We start from the raw sequence: 22,165 nt of genomic DNA on the forward strand, positions 1-22,165 counted from the left end.
CAAACCGACTCTCTGCGAAGGATAGAAGAGGTGAGGTAAGTCAGCAGTTACAACTAATATCCTTCAAAAGACACACACCATCAGCAACACATTCAGGTCTGTATTTAAGCTTTATGCAAATGAGCAGGCTTCTCACAAAAGGTGGAGGATCACCGGTCCCGCACGCACGGCAGTGAGAAGCGAGCTGCACAATTCTCATCACAATTCAAATATACTGCGTAACAAAATACCAGTTACTATCAACAATTAGTCAAATAATTAATCACCTCTGATGTGTGCTGACAGCATGTGTCCCTCACCCTTCTTCCTTCGAGGCACGATGTGTCAAACCCAGGCGCGGTCCTCAGCGTCTCACAAACGAACATCACAAGGCGAGTTCCCGGCAATTCTGCTTGAATCACACATGGCTTAAATGCAGAACGCCATCCATTATCCTGCTTCAGCTGAAAGTCCTCAAGGCTGCACGAATGCAGAACGCCATCTCATTATCTGCTTCAGCTGAAAGTCTTTAAGGCTGCACGTGAGCACCATCCACAGGTGCTGCACATACTGTTGATGAGGGTGAAGGACTCTTCTGCCAGCACCTTCTCCACAGACAAATCAGTTTTCATACCACCTGGAGAGCAAAGAAAAGAAAAGAACACCAAAATGTCCAGCCACACCCCCCCCAACACACAACACTAGTAATATGTGATTTGCACACAGGTTGCTGTTCGATTATAATCACTGAAGAAGAGTTCCAAACTCAGCATGCTGCCATGCACAGAGCAGACAGCATGCTCCAAAGCAAGCAGGCATTTAAGACCTTACCCAAAAATACCTTCATGATTTTTTTCTGTCTGCTGGGAATCAAAGTTTGCTGAATAATGTAGAGTGCTCATTAAGACTGCAATGGTTTCTGCTGACTGACGATATCGAGGTCCCTGCTCTGAGCCTAAACACACCTCATTATTAGACCAACACGCGCACATGAATGTAAGTTGTATCATGGCTTAGAGCACCCATGGGCACATCAGGTGGAAACACGCAATGAACCTGCATGTGATGGGTGATCTGCACCAATAAGGTATTTGATCAAGCTGCTTGATCCTGAAGGTGTGGAACTCAAGGCAGTCCATGGTGAATACTTTATTTTCACTATTTCAACTTTATTCTTGAAATGCAACAATACTCCTCATCACTATCTAAACAGAGTCAAATATAAAGACCATCATTCATCATTGGCTGCAGACTGCAGATGGATGAATGCCTTGGGAATGCTGCACGGCAAAATATAATCGATAAGAGAATTAGATGTGCCATGAGATGTTTATTTCTATATATTACTAGTTTATCCGTCTGCATAGAGTCTGCTCCTCTTGGATGATCCAAGTAATAGCTGTGCTGGATAATATCCTCATGGCCCGTGTGCCTGTGAGGTAAAGCACTGGGCAGTTCGTAGCTCTAATGTCACTTAAATCAGGTCTGTGTTGTGTGTGTGTGCTGACAAATCTGGCTAGCCCAGCAACTTCACAAGTGTTGTGCGGCGGTGAGAGCGAGCCTGTTTTGAATAGCCATCTGGAGCTCCTTCTGGGATTTCAGCTACATGTGAACTGCACGAAGGTAACATGCTGCTAGGTGAGAGAGCGGCTGCATGTGCTCGAGAGAATTCAGATATTTAGGTCAATGCTTGCATGCTCAAATCTGGGAGACAATTGTTTTGAAGAGAAAAAGCACATGCATGCAAATATATGTTCAGTGACCTTTGCGTGAAATAAACACGGTACCTTTTATTAGATAACAGAAGAGGAAGAAACCAAACCATTAGCAGTGGTGCTGCTCATTAGAAGCTCTAGTGGTAGATCCTTTGAGTTTAAAATGTGTTTTTAAAAATAAGTAATTTGTACTCAAGATATTACCTAGACAAACCCTCCATATGTCACCCATAGGCTTTCTGAAGAGCGGGTTCAAAATTAAAATGAGGCGGCTCCAAATGCCACCATCTTGGTAGTACCTGACTCTGAACTAACTGCTGGCCAACCCATAAATGGGTAAAGACGTGGAGTATGTGCAAGACCAGCGTGATCTAGGTGGAACAAAGGATGCCAGAACATGCCCCCATTTTGTAGTTGCCAAGTGAGCGAAGGCTAACAGACTAACTTTGATTCATATGCTTGATTAACAACTATATTTGTGGTCTGGACAGCGCTTTTCATAAAAGGGAGTTTGGACATTAAAAACTATCAGTGTCATCAACTTATTAATCAGTGAGTAATTATTGCATTGTGTTGTGGAATCCGGATCCAGGTAAAGTCCGGGTCACGATGTGAATCACATATCTTTTATTTTGAGTCCTTCTCAGATTGCTTTTGTTTTTCATAACTTCATGGATTAAAATATCTTAAACTGATGAGTTTTATAGAACAAAATAGATAGATAGACAGAGCGATACACTCAACAACAGTATAAACGCAACACTTTTGTTTTCGCTCCCATTTTTCATGAGCTGAACTCAAAGATGTAAAACATTTTCTATGTATACAAAACACTTATTTCTCTTAAATACCGTCCACAAATCTGTCTAAATCTGGGTTATTGAGCACTTCTCCTTTGACAAGATAATCCATCCCACCTCACAGGTGTGGCATATTAAGATGCTGATTAGACAGCATGATTATTGCACAGGTGTGCCTTATGGTGCCCTGACACTTGAACGACTTTGATCTGTGTACTTGCATGCACTCTGCCGTGCAGGAGAGTAGACACGTAAACCATCGTGCAAGTGTGCATTAATTATGTGAACTTCACATGAAATTACACAAATGACGCATCATCGCAGCGCGCTCATCTGAACGATTTAATTTGGTGAAGCGTGTCGTGTCTAATCTCATGAGAAGTGGGAGGGGGGGGGTGCAGCCCACATAGTCTTACTTGTTGAAACTCAGAACTTAAAGGAAACAGGATGCCATTCCGACCCTGACCCACAATGCACTGCTCCACTCGTGGCCATGCAGGACTGATATTTTCTGCTGTGCAAGAAAAACTTTAAGCCAACAGCAGTGATTTTTCATGTCGCCGGTTGTTATTTGAGTGACAGCTGCCATCGACTAATTTCACGATCCAAGAGCCCACAAACTCGTTTTGTATTTCCAGCAAGTGCAGATTGTGCACGTCTCCCCGGTGCTTTAATGGGAAATGATGCTGATTTTTTTCTCCCCGAACACAGGAGGAAGGTGCCGAATGAAAATCAAACATTTGCAGCTAAGGTGCTCCAGTGTCAAACACTCTCCTCCTGCAGTGCTGAAAAGACTCCACGTTGACACAACCCGACAGACACAGTCCATAAGTTTGGACAGTGGCACTTTTTAAAAAAATAAATAAATCAATACAACCATATGGTAATGTCTGGTGAATCTCTGGAGTAGGTACTTCTCAAAGGAGTTGTGAGGGAAGCCACCAAGACCCATATAATAGTTCTGAAGGAGGTACAGGCATCTGTGGATGTGATGGAGAAACTGCATAAGGCATACAGTAAGCAGTCATTCAGCTTCATGATGGAGTGGAACAGAGGATTTTCTCAAAAAGATGTGAAATTCAGCTACAGTTTCGCCAGAAGGCACATGGTAGACTCAAACCTAGATATTTGTTTTCTTGTAATAATATCCTTCTTTGCTGGAGTCAACCATAAAGATCGACAGTGTTCCAACACAGAAATGTTGCACTATCCTGAGTTCCTCCAATCACACCCACAGAAACCTGTAACTTTTCATTATACCATGGTGTCTCGGTGGCTGATATTTTTGTTGAACCTACTTAATTTAAGATGAAAGACAACATCCCGTCTTGGACACCAGCATGGGATTCCAAAATTTCCTGTATCTAGTGTGTTGGTAGCATGGCTCCAAGCAGAGGTCACCCCTTTCAGTCTGGTCTAGTTGAGTTCCCTCTTCAATCATCAGAGGGATTTTTCCTAACCGCTGTTGCCTTTGTGCTGTGTTACTCTAGGGTGGGTATGGTTAGACCTTATTTATGCGATGCGCCTTGAGGCAACTTTGCTGTGATTTGCGCAATGCAAATGAAATAAAATAAATTTTATTAAATTATTTCCTACTACTTTTTACTCTTTATTTACTTTGTGTTTTATTGTTTTATTGCCTGTTGCAATTTTATTGTTGTTTTTAATTCATTTATTTACGATTGGGGCAACTTGGTGCCCATTTTTATTAGTACAGCAGTTTGGGTGACTGCTGTCATTTTAAATGTGCTTTAGAAAGAAAGGTTGAGTTGAGTTGACAAAAAAAAAATCTTGGTAATTCATCTGAACTCCTTCTGGCAGTGTACAGAGTTAAAATTACAAAAATGTGTGGCTGTCCAAATACTTATGGACCTGACTGATTTAACACAGTACCAGGAGGGTCGTCTCCTGAGCAAACAACTTGACGTGCATTTATAAATAAGTAAAGGATTTCCAATGATACAAAGCAGATTTTTCCATAGTTTCTGTTCACAACTCTCCGTCTGAAGCAGCGATCGTGGCGGCCATCACCTGATATGGTCAACAGCAGTCCAAAACACACAATCATTCACAACCTCAGCAGACACACAGATGGACATGCTTGTTGGTTCTTGCTGTCCTCCCGAGAACAGGCATCAATTTTAAATCACCCAACTGGACACTACATATTTCTTTTTTAAGAGTTCCACATTATTTGCTGAAATGTTGCTGTAGAGCAGCACAGCATTTTAAATAGACACACAGAACATTTGGTGTACGAGGTCTGTTAGAAAAAGTATCGGACCTTATTATTTTTTGCAAAAACCTGATGGATTTGAATCACGTGTGATTGCATGAGCCAACATTGAACCTTCGTGCGCATGCGTGAACTTTTTCACGCCTGTCGATTGCATCATTTTCTGTAAGCAGCCTTTGCGTGAGGACATGTGCAGTACGCTCGGCGGTTTTTCATTGCAAGAAAAAGACGGAAGGACTGGAGCAGCACCGCATCAATTTTGCCAGAAACTGGGCGACAGCCAGGTGAAACCATTTGGATGATTCAGACGGCTTTCGGTGACTTTTCAGTCGTGGACTATCCGAGAAATTGTGGAAGAGGTGGGCATGTCCAGTATGTCCTTGAGACTTCAACACGAAGGTGCTTTTGCTCTGCCGTCAAAAGCAACATGAATTTCACAGCCACTCTTTTCATGGCCAATCTTCTGTCTTCTATAGAGGAAATCTTCTACCGTGGAATGTACCGAAAAAGTGCTGGTGTCCACCTCTTCCGCAATTTCTTGGACAGTCACACGACGGTCCCACATCACCACAGCATTCACTTTGGAAATGATCTGTTATTTCAGCATGTTGATGGCCGACCGGAGCGTGGCTCGCTCTCCACCGTTGTGCGGACATCTTTAAACTGGGTTGTACCGCTCCTTAATCTGGGAGATGCCCACAGGATCGTCACCGAAAGCCGTCTGAATCATCTGAATGGTTTCCACCTGGCTGTCCGCCCAGTTTCTGGCAAAATTTGATGCAGCGCTGCGCCAGTGGTTCCGTCTTTTCCTTGAAATGAAAATCCCGCGAGCGCACTACACAGGTCCCACACAAAGGCTGCTTACCAGGAAATGACGCAATCGACAGGCGTGAAAAAGTTCACACATGCGCACGAAGGTTCAAGGTTGCTCATGCAAGTACACGTGATTCAAATCCATCAGGTTTTGCAAAAAATAAAAAGGTCCGATACTTTTCTAACAGACCTCGTATTTGTTGAAGAAGTAGTACGTTACAGAAGCGTAACTACTCTGAAAGTTTACAACCAAACACATGCTTCCACAAAATAATTCATTTTTAAATGTGAAAGAGAGCAGGTAGCTCTGTGAGATAAAGAGTGCGTAATGAGTTCTGCCACACTTCCCTATGCTCGACTAAGTCCTCTAACTCTGGGGATCTTCAGCCTTTCCTAAGCGAGCTGGGAAATAACCCAGCATGTCCTGGGTCTTCCCTGTGGCATCCTCCCAGTTGGGTGTGCCCAGAAGACATCTCCCTGAAGACAACCAGTGTGAGCATCATCACAAGATGTCCAAACCACCTTAGCTGTCAAATATCTGATAGTCCTCAAATATTTGAGCTTCTCGCTCTGTCCCTGAGTGTAAGAGCCCAGATACCCAGCAGAGGGATCTCATTGCCGCCACGGCCTCAGATTTGGAGGTGCCAATACTCATTCCCAGTCCCACTCGGCCTCAAACTGCCCAGTGCATATCAGAGGTCACTGGCTGACAAAGCAAACAGAATCACGTCATCTGCAAATGAGCAGAGAGGGAATTCTGAGGTCAACATACTGGACACACTCCATCCATTTACAAAACCCACTTATTCCAGTTAAGGGTTACAGGGAGACTGCAGAGAATCCCAGCAGTCATAAGGCAGAGGCAGGATAACCCTGGACAGGTCGTCACTTGATCATAGAGCCGCCAGACACAGCAGACAATGTCATTCATATCTACAAGTAATTTAGAGTCATCACTCACTGGATAAACTGAAAAATGCTTGAAAATTTATCTTTCCTGTCAATCACTAAACTAATATTTAGCTGTGTAATCACTGTTTCTCAGAACTGCTTCACATTTTTGTTGCATGGAGTCGACCAGCTTCTGGCACCTCTGAATAGGTGTTCCAGCCCAGGATGTTTGGACTACATTCCACAATTCCTCTGCACTTCTTGGTTTTCCCCCAGAAACAGTATTGGGATGGGTTATATAAGATGGAACACTGCTGCTTTTTGAACAGCCTAATATTCCTTTTTCTTCACTTTCTGTAAAGTAATAACAAATTTGATAATTTTTTTCTTTATGTTTTGATTTGTCATAGAATATGCAGTGCTCATAAAGCATTTGCGTGTACGGAAAAAAAAGGCTATTTTAAGGATTTTGAGCTTCACTCACTTTTTTAAACACACTTCTGTTATTCTGGACACAACTGTACCAGGAAGTGAACCCCGGTCTACATATTGATAGTCCAACTCCTCACCCATAGAGTGACCTGCTCAACCTGAACAAAGAAAATAATACTCCCCCGGCCCCTTTCTTTTTTGAGAAATTAATCAAAAACGTTTTATCAAGAAAGCACAACATTAAAGAGGAAATTTATGTTTTCGGTTCACTTTCATGGGAAAACCAATTCTTCCACGTATATATAATAAGCGTCTGACTGTCTGCAATAAAACTTTCATCTATCTTCAAAGACAGCAGCTTCTCATATTGATCCCTGTCAGGCAGCATGGTTTGGAGGAGATGTAGTGATAGGATTATCCTTTCTTTGTTTAAACAATCTACTGACCTGTGCTTCTGTCTAAGATTGTTCTAATTGACTATCCAGGGGATACGAACAAATTGCTGTCAGGAGGTTTGAACCATGATTAAGCAACATGGCATTGATTGTGCCCATCTTGAAAAGACTTTACACATCGGTTTGTGTCTGAAACCAAGTGGAAATCTATGACGGACATGTTGTCATCTCAGAGGACTCTAATGTCTGCTCATTAGGCCTTTTTGAATTCCCCATTTCTCCAATGAAGGTGGCATAAAATGTATGACCTCCTATGAGAACGTCAAGAGAACCACTTCTCTGGTTTAGTGCTGCACCACATTTTCCTTACTGCATGTGGTAAAGGAGTGAAGCTACCCACGAAAAGAAAGGTTATGTTCTAACTGATATTCCCATATCTGGCACACAGCAATAATACATACTGGCATAGTCTGCAAATCTAGTTTGTCCTTGTTGCTGCAGCAAGCCGCTATGTGCAGCTGATGCTCTCACAGAAAGCAGTGGCAGAATTTTCCATCGTCTTCTCATTGGAAACAATTACACACCTGGTTTACCATCTGGCGCATATTGCCAACATGTGGATGTCGTATCACAAGAACGCTTTTGCCATTGTATGTGACATAGTTGGGGAGAACTTACTGTCCTTACCACTCACCATAACAATTGTGTTGAAGAGGGTGGAAGGAGAGACGGAAGATGGATTGTCTAAAGTGAATGCTGTACATCACGAGGTCAGGTCCAGAAGGATACACTGTTCTTGCATCCACCACACCTAGATCGCAACCATGTAGATCGAAAGTATCTAGCTATCTGCCACAGCAGCCAACTGAAATGTGGATGATCCTTTGGTCTTTTCCAGTTGTTGGGGTCCTCATAATTAAGGCACCTGTGTACGGTGCATCCAGAAAGTATTCACAGCGCTGCACTTTGTCAACATTTTGTTATGTTACAACCTTATTCTAAAATGGATGAAATTCATTTTCCCCTCAAAATTCTATGCACAATACCCCATAATAACAATGTAAAAAGTTTTTTTTTTAGATTTTTGAAAATTTATTAGAAATAAAAAAGAACTAAGAAATCATATGTACATAAGTATTCACAGCTCAAAATTGAGCTCAGGCGCATCCTGATTCTAATGATCATTCTTGAGCAGTTTCTACAGCTTAATTGGAGTCCACCTGGGGTAAATTCAGCTGACTGGACATGAACTGGAAAGGCACACACCTGTCTACATATAGCGTCCTACAGTTGACAGTGCATGTCAGAGCATAAACCAAGCATGAAGTCAAAGGAATTGTCTGTAGACCTCCAAGACAGGAATGTCTCGAGGCATAAATCTGGGGAAGGGTACAGAAACATTTCTGCTGCTTTGAAGGTTCCAATGAGCACAGTGGACTCCATCATCTGTAAATGGAAGAAGTTTAGATCCGAGCTGGCCGCCCGTCTAAAAGGAGCGATCAGGGGAGAAGGGCCTTAATCAGGGAGGTGACCAAGAACTCGATGGTCACTCTGTCAGAGCGCCAGCATTCATCTGTGGAAAGAGGAGAACCTTCCAGAAGGACAACCGCCTCAACAGCAATCCACCAATCAGGCCTGTATGCTAGAGTGGCCAGTCGGAAGCCACTCCTTAGTAAAAGGCACATGGCAGCCTGCCTGGAGTCTGACAAAAGGCACCTGAAGGACTCTCAGACCATGAGAAACAAAATTCTGTGGTCTAATGAGACAAAGATTGAACTCTTTGGCGTGAAAGCCAGGTGTCATGTTTGGAGGTGTTGGGAAGGTGTCGTAGCATGGACCCACAACAGGGGGCGCTAAGAACGGACAATGAATAAGCCAAAAAGTAACAATTTAATGTTGTGACAACACACAACTAAACACACAAAATTTGTAAAGTCAATTAACACCAGGTGACGTGTGGGCAGGCTCGAAGATAGAAGACCCCCGACGAGAGAGAAGCCGCGTCCCACACGGCTTCCACCACCAACGGTCTGAAGAACACCGGAGCCGCCAAGTCCCGCGTCCCCAGGTGGCCTCTGTCTTCGGCTGTCGACCCTGGTACTGCTGGCAGAAAGCAGAGACAAGATGAATGAGTGTGAGTCCGCACACTCAGTAGTCCACAGTCTGTACTCAGTTAGGAGGGAGCACCTCCACCTCCAATCACACACTCGTGCAGCTCCTGATTAACCACTTATCTGGTTTGGGGTGTGAGGCGAAGCTGTCGCTGTCACACCAAACGCCAATTCCGCAGATAAGAAAACCACCAGGAAAACGGCTGCAACATAAGTTTCAGATTATTACACAACGTATGTGTCAGCAGAGAAAGTACCTCTTGGTAGTCAATTCTCGGCGGGGGGAGGTGGGTTGCAGTCCGGCTTATGTAGTGGTGTAGATGAGTGACAGCTGGTGCGATGAGTGACAGCTGTCACTTCCTCTGGGTCTGGCGCCCTCTCGTGCTTGGAGCCCCGCACTCCAAGCAGGGCGGCCCTTGGTGGTGGTGGCCAGCAGTACCTCCTCTTCAGCGGCCCACATAACAGGAGGAAAGCAGGCACCATCCTACAGTGAAGCATGGTGGTGGCAGCATCATGCTGTGGGGATGTTTTTCAGCAACAGGAACTGGGAGACTAGTCAGGACTGAGGGAAAGATGAACGCAGCAATGTACAGAGACATCCTGGATGAAAACCTGCTCCAAAGCGCTCTTGACTTCAGACTAGGGGGACAGTTCATCTTTTCAGCAGGACAATGACCCTAAGCACACAGCCAACATATCAAAGGATTGGCTTCAGGACAACTCTGTGAATGTCCTTGAGGGCCCAGCCAGAGCCCAGACCTGAAACCGATCGAACATCTCTGAAGAGAACTGAAAATGGGCTGTGCACATCATATTCAAGAAGACTTGAGGCTGTAATTGCTGCCAAAGGTGGATCAACAAAGTATTGATCAAAGGGTGTGCATACTTATGTACATGTGATTTCTTAGTTTTTTATTTGTAATAAATTTGCAAATAAATAAATAAATAAAATTTCATGTTTCATGTGAGTAGAACTTGAGGGAAAAATTTATTTACTCCATTTGGAATAAGGCTGTAACATAACAAAAGTATAGCACTGGTGAATACTTTCCAGATGCACCGTACTACATAATGCCCGGACAGGCTGGTAACAAGGCCAAAATGTCCCAGCAAAGTCAGTCCAGTATGACCTCAGGATTCTCTCAAGTGATGTAGTACCAAAGATACGTGGTCATCACCTTAGATCACTGGTTAGTGCCTACGTCTCACAAATGTGATATAAGACAGGAGGCACCAGGACCCTAAAGACTTGGACCTTTATTCTCCTGCATGACTTTACAAGCTCTTTAGGCATCAAAAGAAGAGGAAGAGATCTGAATGTCACTGCTGAGATAAATTAATCTCTCTCCAAGGCACTTTCACCACACAGCTGCACCTCTGATGGCCATTTCTAGTAAGTCTGTGAAATCCTGGCTCTTATTCTTGATCCAGAACAACTGTAAACCCAGACACTCTGGGTCCTCAGCTTCCCAAGTGCTGTAATCAGGTCATCCAATGAATCCACAAAGATCCCAGCATCGTTCCAGCCCGGTGAACAGAGTCAAATGCTTTCTCAAAACCAACATGAACTGCAAATAAGCCTGCCAGTATTAGTGCACAAGCCACCTGCAGCATTTTTTAAACTCCATTTGAAACCAATGGGAAGGACCTCAGAAGAGCACACTTAGTCAAATTTTCTAATATATGCCTGATGAGAGCTGTCATTTTGTAGCCAAGTAAATCATGGACAATTATCCTCCTGTCCTTATACTGAACTTCCATTCTGATCTGGACCACATTAACATGGATGTACCTGTGTAATATGTGCAGTACTGCGCAGCACTGTGCACTGCACAGCAGTTAAAGGTACTCATGTAGAGCTTTGGGAGCATGTTCGACAGGACAGCATGTTCTTTCCAGTCTGCTTCCCCACTCTAGCTGACTTTGTTAATACAAGAACAAATACTAGAGAGAGCACTGCAAACATAGAAATGTCAAATGTCAATCACAGGGTTTGCGCTGACCTTACTGGATGCGGTAAAGAGGCTAAGAAGCTAAGACATCAGAGACAATGCTATGCTGCTCTTAGAGATTCCTTATTATGGTTAATTTCATTACTTTCTTTCTGCCCGACTCAACTCGTCTCTTTTTGTCATTAAACAGCTGGACCCCCCCCCCCCAACACGATTATTTTGTTTATCAATCTTCGTCGTCTCTACCTATACACACCCCTTTAGCCAGGAAAAGGAACTCTCCTATCTCCACGTGGAAAAATTAACTTTTTTGAAGGAAAAAAAAAAGTCTTATGTGTGAGGGTAAGCTATAGACTCATGTCCATGGTGCTACAGATAAAATAAGATGTGCAAATGATTGTGAGAAGTTGTATCAATGCCCCCTAGCCCATTGGGAACACCACATGCCAATATTCACCTCTTTCATGCACCACCAGGAAGCAAGAGAAGACCACAGGGACCATAGACCAGCCCACTGGTCTGAATAGCAGATAGGACATGAATCCTACAGAGAGGCAGGGCCATCACCCCCCACCAGGAACCTCCTCCCCGAGGTGCAAGCCAAAGGTAACTGTGGGTCCCACTGCACCGTGCACAGTTAAGTCCCATCCCTTAGCCACTGAATCCAGTCACATGGGAGGAAATCCAAACTACCCAGAGGGGGGCCTGTATAGCCCTGTGGCATACCATCCAAACCACCATCCCCAACCAACCCTGCCCTGAGAAGAACCAGGGAAAAAGCAGGGTCAAGTAATGACACCCACTCAGAAAACACTGCCCGAGGTCAGGGGCAATCAGGCAACAGACAACCCCCTGCTCATGGCTATGAACAGAGCCCAAACCCTGCAGTCGGTGGCTAATTACCTATTATATTTTGATTATATTTTGGAATTCAAATATGTTGGTAGCTGAGGGCACTTATCATATGCTGCAAGATGCGGTTTGGAGTATCCCCTATAGAGGAAACTGCAGAAATTATTTTGTCCAAGAGGGGGACAGGGGTCCAGTGAGAATCTTGGGGTGGCAGATTAAAAAGGCTGGACAACATAGATGAACTTTTAGGTATGCAAGATAATATAAACATAAAGACACCATATCATCACTGATATTCACACGAGATCAGCCAAGCCATCATTAATTACTCTATCAAATTCCTTTTAGCATGCATCAGTACTAATAAATCAATGGTGTTAGAGCCTTAAGCATAAATATCACTTACCAGCTGACAACAAAGGATTCATTTATGCCCAGCTCAGATGTTTTCAAGGCATATCTTCCATTTCAGGATGCACATTCCACTTCCACTGCTGTGCATACATTTTTGTGAGCAATTCACTTTCACGGTGCTGTGATGCGCTATTGTACAATACAATAAACAGACTGTGCTGGAATTTAAACCAGGTTTATGCATGTCTAAGGTGCAAATGCTTTTTGGTGACGGACACTATGAACAGACCAGCTTTGCGCCTGACCATACCTCAGTGTTTGACCAATATGCCCACATGAGGGCAAGTGCACATGCTACTTCAAAAATGTGGGTGCTGGGTATGAAAATGACAGCTGTGTTGGGTGGAACCTAGAAATGACTTCATTGCTACACAGTGTGCAGATTTACACCATGTGGGGCATACCACCGGAGGCACATCTGTATTCCAAAGAGGAATAATGAACTATGGATGCAAAAAATTCTAATCTAAAGTTCTGGTGTAATAAAAAAAATGCAACACGTCTGATTCATAATTACCTCTGCCAACGAAGTTGGAGGAGGTTGTGTTTTCAACTCTGTTTGTTTAGTTGTGAACAGTCTGGAGCCCACAATTTTTGATATATTATAGAATTTTTACTGAAGATTCATATCCTGATAGGCAAGAACTGAATCAATTTTCAAGGTCATAGCTTAAATCAATCAATCAAGCAATCAATTTTTTTTTATATAGCGCCAAATCACAACAAACAGTTGCCCCAAGGCGCTTTATATTGTAAGGCAAGGCCATACAATAATTATGTAAAACCCCAACGGTCAAAACGACCCCCTGTGAGCAAGCACTTGGCTACAGTGGGAAGGAAAAACTCCCTTTTAACAGGAAGAAACCTCCAGCAGAACCAGGCTCAGGGAGGGGCAGTCTTCTGCTGGGACTGGTTGGGGCTGAAGGAGAGAACCAGGAAAAAGACATGCTGTGGAGGGGAGCAGAGATCGATCACTAATGATTAAATGCAGAGTGGTGCATACAGAGCAAAAAGAGAAAGAAACAGTGCATCATGGGAACCCCCAGCAGTCTACGTCTATAGCAGCATAACTAAGGGATGGTTCAGGGTCACCTGATCCAGCCCTAACTATAAGCTTTAGCAAAAAGGAAAGTTTTAAGCCTAATCTTAAAAGTAGAGAGGGTGTCTGTCTCCCTGATCTGAATTGGGAGCTGGTTCCACAGGAGAGGAGCCTGAAAGCTGAAGGCTCTGCCTCCCATTCTACTCTTACAAACCCTAGGAACTACATGTAAGCCTGCAGTCTGAGAGCGAAGCGCTCTATTGGGGTGATATGGTACTACGAGGTCCCTAAGATAAGATGGGACCTGATTATTCAAAACCTTATAAGTAAGAAGAAGAATTTTAAATTCTATTCTAGAATTAACAGGAAGCCAATGAAGAGAGGCCAATATGGGTGAGATATGCTCTCTCCTTCTAGTCCCCGTTAGTACTCTAGCTGCAGCATTTTGAATTAACTGAAGGCTTTTTAGGGAACTTTTAGGACAACCTGATAATAATGAATTACAATAGTCCAGCCTAGAGGAAATAAATGCATGAATTAGTTTTTCAGCATCACTCTGAGATAAGACCTTTCTAATTTTAGAGATATTGCGTAAATGCAAAAAAGCAGTCCTACATATTTGTTTAATATGCGCTTTGAATGACATATCCTGATCAAAAATGACTCCAAGATTTCTCACAGTATTACTAGAGGTCAGGGTAATGCCATCCAGAGTAAGGATCTGGTTAGACACCATGTTTCTAAGATTTGTGGGGCCAAGTACAATAACTTCAGTTTTATCTGAGTTTAAAAGCAGGAAATTAGAGGTCATCCATGTCTTTATGTCTGTAAGACAATCCTGCAGTTTAGCTAATTGGTGTGTGTCCTCTGGCTTCATGGATAGATAAAGCTGGGTATCATCTGCGTAACAATGAAAATTTAAGCAATACCGTCTACTAATACTGCCTAAGGGAAGCATGTATAAAGTGAATAAAATTGGTCCTAGCACAGAACCTTGTGGAACTCCATACTTAACTTTAGTCTGTGAAGAAGATTCCCCATTTACATGAACAAATTGTAATCTATTAGATAAATATGATTCAAACCACCGCAGCGCAGTGCCTTTAATACCTATGGCATGCTCTAATCTCTGTAATAAAATTTTATGGTCAACAGTATCAAAAGCAGCACTGAGGTCTAACAGAACAAGCACAGAGATGAGTCCACTGTCCGAGGCCATAAGAAGATCATTTGTAACCTTCACTAATGCTGTTTCTGTACTATGATGAATTCTAAAACCTGACTGAAACTCTTCAAATAGACCATTCCTCTGCAGATCATCAGTTAGCTGTTTTACAACTACCCTTTCAAGAATTTTTGAGAGAAAAGGAAGGTTGGAAATTGGCCTATAATTAACTAAGATAGCTGGGTCAAGTGATGGCTTTTTAAGTAATGGTTTAATTACTGCCACCTTAAAAGCCTGTGGTACATAGCCAACTAACAAAGATAGATTGATCATATTTAAGATCGAAGCATTAAATAATGGTAGGGCTTCCTTGAGCAGCCTGGTAGGAATGGGGTCTAATAAACATGTTGATGGTTTGGATGAAGTAACTAATGAAAATAACTCAGACAGAACAATCGGAGAGAAAGAGTCTAACCAAATACCGGCATCACTGAAAACAGCCAAAGATAACGATACGTCTTTGGGATGCTTATGAGTAATTTTTTCTCTAATAGTTAAAATTTTGTTAGCAAAGAAAGTCATGAAGTCATTACTAGTTAAAGTTAATGGAATACTCAGCTCAATAGAGCTCTGACTCTTTGTCAGCCTGGCTACAGTGCTGAAAAGAAACCTGGGGTTGTTCTTATTTTCTTCAATTAGTGATGAGTAGAAAGATGTCCTAGCTTTACGGAGGGCTTTTTTATAGAGCAACAGACTCTTTTTCCAGGCTAAGTGAAGATCTTCTAAATTAGTGAGACGCCATTTCCTCTCCAACTTACGGGTTATCTGCTTTAAGCTACGAGTTTGTGAGTTATACCACGGAGTCAGGCACTTCTGATTTAAAGCTCTCTTTTTCAGAGGAGCTACAGCATCCAAAGTTGTCCTCAATGAGGATGTAAAACTATTGACGAGATACTCTATCTTACTTACAGAGTTTAGGAAGCTACTCTGCACTGTGTTGGTATATGGCATTAGAGAACATAAAGAAGGAATCATATCCTTAACCTAGTTACAGCGCTTTCTGAAAGACTTCTAGTGTAATGAAACTTATTCCCCACTGCTGGGTAGTCCATCAGAGTAAATGTAAATGTTATTAAGAAATGATCAGACAGAAGGGAGTTTTCAGGGAATACTGTTAAGTCTTCTATTTCCATACCATAAGTCAGAACAAGATCTAAGATATGATTAAAGTGGTGGGTGGACTCATTTACATTTTGAGCAAAGCCAATAGAGTCTAATAATAGATTAAATGCCGTGTTGAGGCTGTCATTCTCAGCATCTGTGTGGATGTTAAAATCGCCCACTATAATTATCTTATCTGAGCTAAGCACTAAGTCAGATAAAAGGTCTGAAAATTCACAGAGAAACTCACAGTAACGACCAGGTGGACGATAGATAATAACAAATAAAACTGGTTTTTGGGACTTCCAATTTGGATGGACAAGACTAAGAGTCAAGCTTTCAAATGAATTAAAGCTCTGTCTGGGTTTTTGATTAATTAATAAGCTGGAATGGAAGATTGCTGCTAATCCTCCACCCCGGCCCGTGCTACGAGCATTCTGACAGTTAGTGTGACTCGGGGGTGTTGACTCATTTAAACTAACATATTCATCCTGCTGTAACCAGGTTTCTGTAAGGCAGAATAAATCAATATGTTGATCAATTATTATATCATTTACTAACAGGGACTTAGAAGAGAGAGACCTAATGTTTAATAGACCACAATTAACTGTTTTAGTCTGTGGTGCAGTTGAAGGTGCTATATTATTTTTTCTTTTTGAATTTTTATGCTTAAATAGATTTTTGCTGGTTATTGGTGGTCTGGGAGCAGACACCGTCTCTACGGGGATGGGTAATGAGGGGATGGCAGGGGGAGAGAAGCTGCAGAGAGGTGTGTAAGACTACAACTCTGCTTCCTGGTCCCAACCCTGGATAGTCACGGTTTGGAGGATTTAAGAAAATTGGCCAGATTTCTAGAAATGAGAGCTGCTCCATCCAAAGTGGGATGGATGCCGTCTCTCCTAACAAGACCAGGTTTTCCCCAGAAGCTTTGCCAATTATCTATGAAGCCCACCTCATTTTTTGGACACCACTCAGACAGCCAGCAATTCAAGGAAAACATGCGGCTAAACATGTCACTCCCGGTCCGATTGGGGAGGGGCCCAGAGAAAACTACAGAGTCCGACATTGTTTTTGCAAAGTTACACACCGATTTAATGTTAATTTTAGTGACCTCCGATTGGCGTAACCGGGTGTCATTACTGCCGACGTGAATTACAATCTTACCAAATTTACGCTTAGCCTTAGCCAGCAGTTTCAAATTTCCTTCAATGTCGCCTGCTCTGGCCCCCGGAAGACAATTGACTATGGTTGCTGGTGTCGCTAACTTCACATTTCTCAAAACAGAGTCGCCAATAACCAGAGTTTGATCCTCGGCGGGTGTGTCGTCGAGTGGGGAAAAACGGTTAGAAATGTGAACGGGTTGGCGGTGTACACGGGGCTTCTGTTTAGAACTACGCTTCCTCCTCACAGTCACCCAGTCGGCCTGCTTTCCCAGCTGCTCGGGATCTGCCAGAGGGGAACTAACGGCGGCTAAGCTACCTTGGTCCGCACCGACTACAGGGGCCTGGCTAGCTGTAGAATTTTCCACGGTGCGGAGCCGAGTCTCCAATTCGCCCAGCCTGGCCTCCAAAGCTATGAATAAGCTACACTTATTACAAGTACCGTTACTGCTAAAGGAGGCCGAGGAATAACTAAACATTTCACACCCAGAGCAGAAAAGTGCGGGAGAGACAGGAGAAGCCGCCATGCTAAATCGGCTAAGAGCTAGTAGCTGCGCTAAGCTAGCGGATTCCTAAAAACACGCAAAGTGAATAATGTGTAAATAATTTAGAGGTGATTCAGCAGAAGGAGTGCTTTAGTTAAGGCACGTGAAGATTACACTGGGAAACAAATCGTAATCTAGATAACTAGATCAATCTAACTGCGCAGATTAAACAGCTAACAGATACAGAAAAACACTGCTGTGCTCCGGAACAGGAAGTGATACAATACCGCAGTGAGAGCCAACCACCAGTAGAGGCAAGCCTTTAAATGGTCAAAGTCAGGAAAAATCTTGGAAAATTAGAAAAAATCCCTATCTTTAACATTGAAAAAATTTTCAAAAGTTCATAACTCTGTCAAAAAGGATGACATTTCTTACATATTTGACTGCATTATGCCGGATGGTATCCTTCAGTAACTGACAAAATTTGATCTGGATCTGATCTACATCACAGCTTTTGTGGCCATTTAAATTTAACATTGACAACCCCATTTAATGTGTATTTTACATTATATCTTAATCAAACGTGCCCAATCACTCATCACAAATTTTCTGATTCAAGTGCATGAACTAAATACATACTCCTGACATTTGACCACATCTAAATTATCTTATGAGAAGCCACCACTAAAAAGACTTTGATCTTGAAAATTTTTACCAAGGTAAAATTTTTGTGGAATTGGAAACTAGTGTTGGCGGAGGTTTGTGCTCTATGAGCGCAGCACTCTAGTTGACTACTTTTATCAATTTGTTTGTTTGCTTAATAACCAACATGGCATGCTATGATAATCGTTTTATCTCACAATTCTGAACAGAAATCCTTTCCATGTGTTACCATCTATAAATCAGTAGTTGTACCTTCAAAGTCCATGAGAGTTTTAAGGGTTAGTGTAAGGGCTTGTTTTACAGTGAGTTTAGAATGTCTCCCTGCCCACCACATGGCGGTGCCCATGGTTCCTAGGCTTGAATCCTAGCCTGAGCTAATTTTATTGTTACTCCTCATCTCAGCCACAACAAGCCAATCAGATCAATAGCTTTCAGATGTGTGCAAATACACAGAACTGTTTCAAGCCTTCAAAGTAGCATGACAGCGTATAAGTCCTTCACAGAGGAAAAACATGATGTGCAAAATCATATTGTTCCCCAAAATTTTTAAGTTGCAGAACAAAAAAATGTTTCATTTCTGAACACGCCAGATTTGATTTTTTTCACTTTGCTGCTACCATATAAAAGCAAACATAGTGTGTTTTATTTTACACACACACACACACACACACACACACACACACACACACACACACACACACACACACACACACACACACACACACACACACACACACACACACACACACACACACACACACCTCCTCTCATACACCTGAACAAGTTCGACCCTGTGCTCAGATAGCAGCCATGTTTTTTATTAAATGGATTGTCGGTTCACATAAAGCTGAAGCTTACACCCACGTTTGCGAAAAAAAGGGCAATTAGAGCTCCTCTGGGTTTGGTGTGTAACCATGTACACACGCCACACTACACATGCACACACACCCAGCAGATGGCTCAGTGAGGATGCCAACAACTTACTTCACTCTTCAGCCCCGTGGACAGCTTTACCGCTGTCTGTGTTGTATGTGTACAGACAAAACAGAAAAAGAAAAAAAGAAAAAAAAATGCTAATTTGTGACAGTGATAAATAATGGTGGTGCATGTGGCTTCTGGACCACACCGCAGTGGATCTACGTGCAGCCTTTGATACAGTTAATCACTGTATGTTTTTGGAGAGAATGCAGAACTATTTTGGTGTTTTTAATTCAGGTATCTTCATGGCTTAAATCAGAAGGGATGAAAAACGAGAAACGGTTCCATCGGAATCGTATGCCTCAGACCCTACAGATTCCTCCTGGTGCCTGCATATTTTTCTGACACTTCCATATTGCAAAACCCATATTTGACATTGCATCCAATGTCCTGATGCCAATTTCTGCACCTAACAATAAGGAAAAGGCTGCAATGATACTGAAAACCTGTGTAGACCTACACTTCTACACCAAGAAAACTGATCAGGCATTGATACGAGAATTGATAAAGAACCAGGCCGATAAGCAGAACTGAGAATAGAATTGATAGATAAAATTTTAATACCCATTCCATCATCAATCAGGTTGATCGCAATCTGTTTCTTACACAAACACTACATCAGAAATTCCCACACTGAAGTATGAGGTACTTCAAGGTTCTGTTCTAGGTCCACTGCTGTTCTCTCTTCATATAGCCCTACTTAGGCTATTTGTAGCCATGGGATTGACTTTCACTGTTGCGTTGATGATCTTCAGATGTACACAACTGTTTACGTAGGTATGGCCTCTCATATTAACAAAGTGGAAGTTTTACAGTGAAAAATGAGATGTCATGTTGTGTAGTCTTATAGGTCTCAAAAAGGAGGTGTCATCTTATAATCAGGGTCATCCTAATAATTTGAGGCTGATACGGTCATTGAAAATGAACATAATCTCTCTATTAATCTACGTTTGGCACTGATTCCCTGGAGGGCATATTTCAGGTAGTAAAGAACAGCAGCCTCATTGAAAGGACAGAAGTAATTACAGCAGAACGCCCTTCCAGTTTTTGGCCTGGTCAGAGAGGGAGAGAGACAGAAAGACAAAGTATCTGTGTGTTTCGGCGTGAGGTTACAGGACTACAGGACAGAGACAAGGGGATCTGTCTGCACACTTTGTTCAAATCACCACATAGAGGTCAGTGTTAACTGTGTGTGTGTGTGTGTGTGTGTGTGTGAGTGAGTGCCGACCTTCTCCTGCCAGTGGAGGATGCCGATAATGACGAGGATGAAGGCGCACACACCGATCAGCGCGATAGCTGTCAGCAATACGCTGTTGCTCGGTGTCAGGTACAGCTTGGCGCTCCAACTACAGCCAAAGTGAGAAATTAATTAAAAATTAAAATTATTCACATCCTGTTTTATGTGTTACTGCAAACAAAATGAATGAGCCACATACACATCAACACAGACTATGTTCAAGTTCATTTAAAATAAACTGCACTTTTTTATGATCTTGCCTTTGTTATCATCAGATTCTGGTTACAATCAACTTTATTGTTTTGTTTAAACACTCAGGGAAATGGCATCATCACATCTGTTAATGCAAAAATGAAAAAGTGCTCAAGTATATGATGATGTATGCATTTCTTTTTCCACTCACAGTCACTATTTTAATGGCAGTACACAATGAGTGCAAACTGCAGTACGAAGAAAACATTTTACAGTATGTTCTCTGCAGAATCGTCATGGAAATGCAAAGTGATAAAATGAACTTGTGCACCTGTTTGTAATTTAGGAGTTTAAGCAGCGATGGCTTTGAAACGTCGCTGCGGTAACTAGAAATGGATGTAGGTTACTGCTGCAGCAGGTCAGGTCAGGTCTGGGAACTGCCCCAGATTATGGATAGCAACCTGATGAGGTGATCTGTAGCAAGAAAAACGTGGACCATCTTGGCCCTTCATGCCACACTGTTGCCCACCACTGACCTACTGTATTTGCCACAACCAGATGATGTGGATGCCACCTTAGCCTTCTCCAGCCACTGGAGTCCTTAACATTGAGGTACCTGCATGTTAGAACATGCACAGAGAAACATGCCACATGGCCAAAATGTTGGAGCTGATGTTCCCTCACAATGCAAGTGATGCTCCTCCTTTGAGTCTTCCTAAGAAACCATTCGTTTGCCACCCAAGTGGTACCCAAGATTCCTCCAAAAAGATTGAAAACCACCCATGGTTGTCTTAAGCCACTGGTTAAAGTACAGGTCTCACAACCATACAACCAGGCAGGAAGTAGCAGGCTATAGTGCTGCGGGTGAAGAGTTAACGCACACAGGACTTAACAAGATCAACAACTGACATGACTTCAAAATTAATACATGTATACATGTACATACAACAGAAATCCCAGATTGAGTTCATAATAGCAAAACAACTTTTGCCTGGATTGTTAGCTGGCATGGCTGATTTAACTCTACTAAATAAAAAAGCACAATTAAAAAATGTTAAATTACTGACAATATATGTGTCCCTGTTGAGCGCAAAACAGATTTAAAAGAAGATTCAGTTAAACACACACACTCACAAACACAATCTTGTGTTTTACTTGCACAGCAGCAATGATGGTAAATGTTGTAGCGCTACAGGCTAAGTATGCTGAGTAGACAAGCTAACACACACACACACACACACACACACACACACACACACACACACACACACACACACACACACACATGCAAATACAACAGAGAACTATTTCTGTCACAATAACGTAGCTTAAAACTGTTGCTGTTCAAGTTTAATCAAATACAGCACATAATAAATTTTTGGTGTTGTAATGTAGGGGCAGTGATGCCAGTAACGCGTTACTCTAATCTGACCACTTTTTTTAGTAACGAGTAATCTAACACGTTAATCTTTCCAAATCAGTAATCAGATTAAAG

At 42.5% G+C, this 22,165-nt stretch overlaps 1 protein-coding gene across 5 annotated transcripts in view; it reads right to left on the minus strand.

Moving 5' to 3' along the window:
• itfg1 (integrin alpha FG-GAP repeat containing 1) overlaps positions 1–22,165 on the minus strand; it is a 578,524-nt gene that overhangs the window by 29,409 nt on the left and 526,950 nt on the right. For 4 of the 5 annotated variants that reach the window (XM_034185381.1, XM_034185366.1, XM_034185373.1 and 1 more), the window contains one exon: positions 20,389–20,587. In XM_034185381.1, the coding sequence (XP_034041272.1) occupies positions 20,404–20,587 (184 nt within the window). In that variant the 3' untranslated portion in view covers positions 20,389–20,403. Of the gene's footprint in view, positions 1–20,388; positions 20,588–22,165 lie in introns of those variants that run through there. The other variant, XM_034185393.1, reaches the window with a different exon arrangement.

This window comes from Thalassophryne amazonica, chromosome 2, assembly GCF_902500255.1.
Source record: "Thalassophryne amazonica chromosome 2, fThaAma1.1, whole genome shotgun sequence".
In the NCBI taxonomy this organism is placed as follows: domain Eukaryota; kingdom Metazoa; phylum Chordata; class Actinopteri; order Batrachoidiformes; family Batrachoididae; genus Thalassophryne; species Thalassophryne amazonica.